Below are 9157 nucleotides of genomic sequence, written 5' to 3' on the forward strand. Positions count from 1 at the left end.
GGTTAATATGAAAACACTGTAGATAGGTAAAGTGTTTTCACTAAAGTCTCCTAATAATGTCTATGAATCATATTCCTATGGAATAATTTTTGTTATCAACACTCCCTTGGATGGATTAGGAATGAGTGAGTTAATGAATGTTTCTGGACTTTTTTGACTGATGATGACTCAATTTCATCTCATTGGAATTGAGAATATTTTTTTTTAAAATCACTAAACCCAAACATATCCTTTTTCTTGTGAACCCCGTAACCTAGAGAAAAGTAAGTTAATTGATATCAAATCAGTGTGATATAAAGAACTGACATTGTTTTAGTGATGGTTTTTCAAATACACTCTTCTGTGAGAAACAGATGTGAATGATAAATCTGTTATTCATATTAGTGGATTTTGGATAATTTATGGAATAGGGAATAGTTTCTGAATATTTTAACAATATCATTTTTAGAACCTGTCCCCTCATTGTAATGCCCATAGTGAATCAAATTTTGCTTATTTATTTATTAGCTGTTCTATAAAACTTAATATAAGTCACTGATATCAGAGAGCCATAATATAAACATGCATGTGACTATCGGTTACTCAGCCCCAACTAAAACAGCTACAACAGAATACCTATACTTTAGGTTCAGGGAGAATCATAGAAGAGGAGGTGAAAAGATTTTAAGTTCCAGAGGACCAGGAGATAATATCTTCTCAACATGACAGGAAAATTGCACCATGAAACCTTAACAGTAAAGCTTTTGTAAACAAGTCTGGCATAATAAAATTACCATCCAAAATGTCAATGTCAAATGTGAGTAAATATAAGGGAAGTTTCATAAGGCTCCAGGTGTATATGAGAGATGTAGAAAGGGGAATAAATTTTGTTCATGTATGAGTTCTTTTATAGTTTATCCATCCCTAAATATATGTGCATATAATTATAGCTGAGTGTGTATCTAATATAAGCAGCTAAATGGACTCAGTTGGGGATGTGAGTGTGAGTGTGTAAACGAATATATTTAACTATAATATTTGGGGATATGAGTGTGAGTGTGTAAACGAATATATTTAACTAATATTTGAGTATGAGAAAGGTCATGAATTTGAGAGGTAGTAGAAGAAGGAAGACTAGTTGGAGGGAAGAAAAGAGAGAGGAGAAAATGATGTAAATATAGTACTCATGTATTAAATTCTCAAAAATATTTTAAGTAAATGAGTGAAAATTCATCATTACAACCAAGTTCATTTCATTCTTAAGACACATGAATGGATCATTGAATGTAAATCAATAAATGTCATCCATCATATAAATAGACTCAAATGATGAAATTACATGATCATCTCATTAAACTTAGAAAAAATGTTCAACAAAATACAACTTCTCCTTAGGATAAAAGTCATGGAAAGTGTAAGGGTGATGGGATATTGCTTCAACATAATAAAAGCTACGTATGGAAAATTTGTAGAGAATGTCACATGAAATGGAGAAAAACTCAGAGTTCTTACTAAGATCAATAACAAGAACAGTAAGATAAGAGAAAGAAATAAAAAGGATAAAAATAGAAAAGGAAGTGAATTTATCTTTATTTTTGTCTTTTATTAAAATAAATTTTTTCTCACATAACTAGTGCTGATTACACTTTCCCTCTCCCCACTCCTCCCAGTTGCTCTCCACCTCCTCTCCCACTTAGATCCACTCCTTTTCTGTCTCTCATTAGAAAACAGACAGGGCAACAGCAGTAAACTGTACCTCATGCTTTGTCTTTCATTTCATGCCCCATACTCTCCCATTTTCCCAAAGGCCTGTTGGTACTAGAGACACCAGGTAAGACATTCCTCCTCTAAGCCATTGCCCATTAGCACCCCTGAAAGCACCCCCAAAGAGAGGTAATTTGTTCCCCATACCCTATGCTCCATTTTCTGTCCTACAATTCTGCCTGCTTTACTCAATTCTTGACAGCACTAGAAAAAATACTTAAGAACCTGCCCCAAGACCTTGCCCGCCATATTCTAAAACACAACTGAATCCCACGCTCTGGTCTCCATTTCCAGCCAACACCTAGCCTGCTTTCCTGGAAGCTTACTGGCATGAGGGACTCCAGGTCATGCTAGTACTAAGGATCCCAGAGGCAAGGTTAACCTCCAAATCCCTAGAGGCCTCAGAGGCACAAAATGCCCAGGGAAGATAGCCTACTGGACCTGAAGACTAGATAGTCATCAGAACTCCAGGATACTCAGGCCATTACTCAGAGGAAACAGAAACCATGGGGGAAACATCCAAAAATACCCATCTAATCGTGATAAATTCAGAAATCAACCTCTAAATCTATAATAACTGCAAAACCCAGATGGCTAAAGGCCAGTGTAAAAACAAAACCAAGAACAGCCAGGGTACGATACTACAACCAGAGCCCAACTTTCTTATTAGAGCAAGCCCTGCATATTCCAACACAGCTGAAGCACAAGAAAATGACCTTGAATCTGATCTTATAAAGATGATAGAGGAATTTAAAGAGGAAATTAATAAATTTGCTTAAAGAAATATAAAAAATGATCAAACTGGAAGAAATGAACAAAACTGTTCATGATCTAAAAATGGAAACAGAAACAATAAAGAAAACAGAACTTGAGAGCATCTGTGAGATGCTAGGTAAGAGAACAGAAACTGCACATACAAGCATCAATAACAGAATACAAGAGATGAAAGAGAGAATCTCTGTTGTAGAAGGTACTGTAGAAGAAATCAATATGTTGGTCAAAGAAAATGTTAAATCTAAAAAGTTCCTGACATAAAACATACAGGAAATCTAAGATACTATGAAAAGACCAAACCCAAGAATGATAAGGAGAAGATTCCAACATCAAAGGACCAGAAAACATTTTCAACAAAGACATAGAAGAAAACTTCCCCAACCTATAAATGTACAACAAGGTTACAGAATACCAACTATATTGGTTCAGAAAAGAAACACATTTCACAAAATAATAATCAAAACACTAGTACTACAGAACAAAGAAAGAATAATAAAACCTGCAAGGGAAAAATCCCAAGAAACAGAAATCTAGACCTAGAAGAATTACACATTACTTCTCAACAGAGACTGTAAAAGCTAGAAGGGCCTAGACAGATGTTTTCAGCTTCTAAGAAACTACAGATGCTAACCTAGACTTCTACACCCAGCAAGCCTCTCAGTTACCATAGATGGAGAAGACAAGGTGTTTCAAGAAAAAAAAACAAATTTAAACAATATCTATACATAAATCCAGCTCTACAGAAAATACTAGAAGGGAAACTCCAACCCAAAGAGAACATCTATATCCAAGAACATAGGAAATATATAGGCAGTAATCAGAGAGATTTTAACTAGCAACGTAACAGCACATCTGAAAGCTCTAGAACAAAAAGAAGCATACACACCCAAGAGAGTAGATGGCAGGAAATAATCAAACTCAGAGCTGAAATCAATAAATTAGATACAAAGAGAACAATACAAAAGAATCAATAGAACCAAGAGTTCTTTTTTCTTTTCTTTTTCTTTCTCTCTTTCTTTCTTTCTCTCTTTCTTTCTTTCTTTCTTTCTTTCTTTCTTTCTTTCTTTCTTTCTTTTTTAGAAAATCAGTAAGATAGATAAATTCTTAACCAAACTAACTAAAAGACAGCGGGAGATAATATAAAAATTAACAAAATCAGAAATTAAAAAGGGGGACATAATAACTGAGAAAATGTAAACAATCATTAGATATTACTTCAAAAAACTGTATGCTACAAAATTAGAAAATCTAAATGAAATGGATGCTTTTCTTGATAAATGCAAGTTATCAAAGTTAAATGAAGATCAGATAAACAATTTGAATAGACCTATAACCTCTAAGGAAATAGAAGTCCTCATTAAAAGTCTACCACCTCCAACAAAAGCCCAGGATCAGATTGTTTTACCTTAGAATTTTACCAGACTTTCAAAGGAGAGATAATATCAGTAGACTGCAAACTATCCCACCAAAGAGAAAATTTCACCAAAGAATTCCTATAGCTGATATACAACTTCAGGAAAGTGGCTGGATATAAAATTAACTCAAAGAAATCAATCAGTAGCCCTCCTTTATTCAATGATAAATGTGCTGAGAAAGAAATTAAGAAAACAAATACTGTCATAATAGTCACAAATAATATAAAATATATTGGTTTAGCTATAACCAAGTAAGTTAAAGATCTATATGAAAAGAATGTCAAGATCCTGAAGAAAGAATCCAAGACAACCTCTGTAAATGGAATGATCTCTCATGCACATGGATAGGTAGAATTAAGAGAGTGAAAATGGCCATCTGCAGAGTCAAAGCAATTACCATCAACATTCCAACACAATTTTTTACAGATATTGAAAGAGCAATTCTCAACTTCATATGGAAAAACAAAATACCCAGCATAGCCAAAACAATTTTGAACAATAAAAGAGCTTCTGGAGGTGGAGAAATCACTGTCCCTGACCCCAATTTGAACAACAGAGCAATAGTGATAAAATCTGCATGGCATTGGTACAGAAACAGATAGGTAGATCAAGAGACTATAATAGAAGACCCAGAAATCAGCCCACATACCTATGGATATTTGTTTTTGACAAAGTAGTCAAATATATACAATGGAAACAAGAAAGCATCTTTAACAAATGATTATGATCTCACTGACAGTCTTCATGTAGGCAAATTGATCCATATGTATCACCCTGCACAAAGATCAAGTCCAAGTGGATCAAGGACTGCAACCTAAAACCTGATATACTGATTCTAATAGAAGAGAAAGTGGGAAATAACCCTGAATGTATTGGCACAGGAGAAAATTTCCTGAACAGATCACCAATGACTCAGACTATAAGATATACAATTGACAAATGGGACCTCTTCATACTGAAAAGTTTTTGTAAGGACACTGTCAATAGGACAAAATGGCAGCATACAGATTGGTAAAAAATCTTCATTAACCCTACATCTGACAGATGGTATATATCCAGTAAATGCTGGTGAGAAAACTCAATGATAGTGGGTTTTCATACTTGTAAAACCATTCCTGAAATTAATCTGGTGTTTTCTCAGAAAATTAAAAACAGTTCTGACTGAAGACCAGGCTGTACCACTTCTGGGTATATATCCAAAGGACACTCCACCATATCACAAGGACAAGTGTTCCACTATGTGCTTATTGTTATTATTATTAGCCAGAAACTGGAAGCAACCTAAATATCCCTTAGCCAAAGAATGGATACAGAAAATGTGGTTCATTTACACAACAGAATGGTATTCAGCTATTAAAAATAAGTATATCATGAAATTTGTGGGCAAATGGATGGAACTTGAAAACATCATCCTGAGTGAAGTAACACAGACTCAAAGGGATATATGCATTGTGTGTGCTCACCTATAAGTGGATATTAGCTAAAAAGTACAGAATACCCATGAAATAACCCACAAACTATAAGGAATTAAACAAAAAGGAAGGCCTAAATAAGTATGCTTCAATCCCTCTAAGATGGGAGAACAAAATATTCATGGGAGACAGAGGGATGGAGGGTCCTGGGTGGGAGATGGGAAGGGGAGGGCAATAGGAGGCAGGATTGTATATGGGAAGAGACAGGAGAGAGGCCCAGAGGGCCAAGACAATGAATGGAAACATGTAGCTACCAGAGTTGGGGTATGAGGAAAACCTCTAGGAAATCCTAGAGACTTGCAATGAGGGAGGGTCCCAAGACTCAATGTGGATGACTTTAGGCAAAATGCCCAACAGTGGGATATGAAACCTGAAGAGACCACCTACAGTAGTCATACAGGTCCCCCAGTGGAGCGATGAGGACACCAATGCTCCTACAAAACTTCTGACCCCAAATTGTTCCTGTCTAAATGAAATGCAGATACAAAGATGGAGCAGATTCAGAAGGAATAGCTGACCTGCACAACTTGGTGTCTATCCCATGGGTAGGCACCAATCTCTGACACTTTTGCTGAATGTAGACAGGCGCCTAGCATGCTTGTCCTTTGAGAGGATCTACCCAGTAGTTGATTGAGACAGATGCAGATGTTCACAACCTGGAACGAGGTTGGGGACCCCTATGGAATAATTAGGGGATAGGAAGGATGTGAAGGAACTGAAGAGGATGGCAACCACATAGGAAGACTAACAATGTCAGCTAACTTGGACCCCTGGGAGTTCCCAGAGGCTGAACCACCAACAAAGAGCATACATAGATTGATCTAAGACCCCTGGCACATATGTAACAGAGGGCTGTCATATATGGCCTCAGTGGGAGAGGATGTTCCTAATCCTGTAGAGACTTGATGTCCCAGGGTAGGGGGATACCCAGGGGTGGGACACTCTCTCAGAGACAAAAGGGAGGTGCGGTAGGTGGAAGAACTCTGGGAGGATGGACTTGAGGGGCAGCATTTGGGATGTAAATAAATAAAACATTTAATAGAAAGGAAAGTAAAAGGAAAGAAAAATGAATGGAGTTGAAGATCTGAAGGACATTTTGACATCAGACATAGAGCTGGAGAGTCTGAGTTTGCCCTGCTGGATTTTGGTCTTATTTTGGTCTAGTATTTCTTTATTACGTTTCCTTTCCCCCCTTTTGGATTGGTAATGTCTATCCTGTGTCACTATATGTTGGAATTATGTGATCTGCGTTTATCATTTTGATTTTACGGTGGTTATAGTTAAGAGAGACCCCTATAGGTGAATATTAGAAGACACTTTAAACTTGGGACTTTAAAAGAAGTTTGAGACTGTTCTAGACTATGAAGACTGTTGAAGTTGGACTAAATGCATTTTGCATTATGATATGGCTACAAGCCTACGGGGGCCAGGGAGTGGAATGTGATAGTTTGAACAAAAATAGCCCTCATAGGATGATAAGAAATGGCCCTATTAGGAGGTATGGCCTTGGAGTAGGTGTGCCTTTGTTGGAGGAAGTATCACTAGGAGGAAAGTGTTGAGGTCTCAGAAATTCAGGCCTGGTCAATGTTTTACAGTCATTTTCTGCTGCGTATGGATCCAGATGTAAACTCTCAACCAGCTCTTCAGTACCATGTCTGCCTTCATGCTGCCATGCTTCCATCTATGACACTAACAGATGCAACCTCTGAACTGTCAACCAGCACCAATTAATTTTTTTCTTTTAATATTTTTTTTTTTTACTTATGGCAAGTTTTACTGAACATAAAACCCAAACCTGACCACTTCTATTAGTATTATTAGTATTATTCAATCTCTGTTAGAGGCTCACTGGATGGTACAACAGAAAGATAAAAATGGAACAACAGGCAAAGTAAGCATTGCAATTATTCTTAGGAGTTGAGAGATTATTGAAATTGGAGATTATAAATATACTAGAAGTTTTAGGGGGTTAATTTTGTGATGTCTTCAAAATACATTATTATGAATAATAGTTTGAAAGTCACATTGACTTGTGTCTATCAGGCAGTATATGACCCAATATCTCTAAAATAATCAAATATCTGTAATCCAACCTGCCATGTTATAATTTGCTTATTACGTGGTACATATGCTATACACAAAAGGCATTAAGGTTTAGTGATCTTAAAATATCTTGACAATTCTAATGAACAAAAGGCCCAGAATAATTTATTTATAAAGTCATTTTGTTCCTAATCCAACCATGAGAAAGCTGGGAGCAAAGATTATTCTACAGAGATATGATTCATATGCTTTATTAAGAGTACACCACAGCTCATTGAAGTGGTCTCAGATTAACTCTTGGTTCTCATGAATTTGTTTATCATTCTTTGTTTATCTGAGAGCCAGTCTGAAGTACGGAGTTTCCTAAAAAGCCGCCATAGTGCTTCTTTAACATCTTGGTTCCTAAGGCTGTAGATTAGTGGATTTAACATAGGGGAGATGAGAGTGTAGAAGATAGCAACCTGGCGATCTTGGTCTAAGTCATAGCTGGATGATGGCTTAAGGTACATTCTAGCCAAAGAGCCAAAAAGGAGCAGCACAACCAGAATGTGGGAGCTGCATGTGGACAGAGCTTTCCTCAGGGCAGCAAAAGAGTGCATGTGGGCTATGGCAATACCTATTCGAACATAAGAACCCCAAATGAAGAAGAAGGGACTGCCCACCACAGCTACACCCTCAGTGAAGATTAACATTTCATTGACCACTGGTCGCGTACAGGAGAGCTTCAGCAAAGGAGTGATGTCACAGAAGAAGTGGGTGACCTGGTTTCCACAGAAGGTTAAACGAGTGACCAACACACTGTACAGGAGACTATTAAGGCTGACTACTACCCATGAGGTCAGTGTTATTCGCAGACAGAGGCTATGGTTGACAATAGCAGAGTATCTTAAAGGGTCACAGATGGCAACATAGCGGTCATATGCCATTGCACCCAACAAGTAGACTTCCATGCTGCCCACTGCCATAAAGAAAAATAGTTGTGTCATGCAACAGTTATAGGAAATGCTTCGATCCACAGAGAGTGTGTGCACCAGCATCTGAGGAACAGTGATAGTTGTTAGAGATATGTCAATCAAGGAAAGCTGGCTGAGAAGGAAGTACATGGGTGTCTGAAGCATGGGGTCTGAGCAAGCAACTACTACTAGTAGGGTATTTCCCAAAACTGCCATTAGGTACATGACAAGGACAATCCCAAAAATAACTGGCTGCATCTCTGGCCTACTGGACAATCCCAACAACACAAATCCAGTCACTTCTGTCTTGTTTTTAGTGACCATAAGTTATAGTTTACATCACCTGAAGAGAGAAAAGATCAGAGTTGGAAAAGAGAACAATGCCAAGGCTCAAGAATATCTCAGACCCTTCACCTTAAGTGAGTCAGTCATTGGAACAGGGATCTGTCCTCAACCTTCAGCATTAAAGAACTTACTTTGTTCTTTTGTAATAGTGTTCCATCAAGATTCTAACCAGGTTTGAGAGTTAGAAGTACCTGCAATATTTCTGTCCTCACTAATAGCTATATTTTTATGAAAGCATAATCTCCAGAGCATGGAGTTCTCACATCTTTTTAAAAGTCAGGTTTTCACTATAAGTAGAACTATAAGTAAACACTAGCATGATGACTTTCTGTAGTTCTGTACAAATAAAGACATTTTGTTGAACTAATATATCTTGATATGGCTAAACATTAATGGTAGAATTAATATAACT

The 9157-nt window shown here is 37.1% G+C and overlaps 1 protein-coding gene across 1 annotated transcript; it reads right to left on the reverse strand.

Moving 5' to 3' along the window:
• Nucleotides 1–7737: 7737 nt before the first annotated feature.
• Nucleotides 7738–8724, reverse strand: LOC114610254 (olfactory receptor 1J2-like). Its single transcript, XM_028754756.1, has one exon. The coding sequence runs from the start codon at nt 8722–8724 to the stop codon at nt 7738–7740; it is 987 nt and encodes a 328-aa protein (XP_028610589.1).
• Between the last annotated feature and the right edge of the window lie 433 nt (nt 8725–9157).

This window comes from Grammomys surdaster, unplaced genomic scaffold (assembly GCF_004785775.1).
Source record: "Grammomys surdaster isolate TR1022 unplaced genomic scaffold, NIH_TR_1.0 126035, whole genome shotgun sequence".
Lineage (NCBI taxonomy): Eukaryota > Metazoa > Chordata > Mammalia > Rodentia > Muridae > Grammomys > Grammomys surdaster.

What these genes read in the sequence shown, in the direction of transcription:
- LOC114610254 (XM_028754756.1), bottom strand. Translation starts at nt 8,724, where the DNA reads ATGGTCACTAAAAACAAGACAGAAGTGACTGGATTTGTGTTGTTGGGA.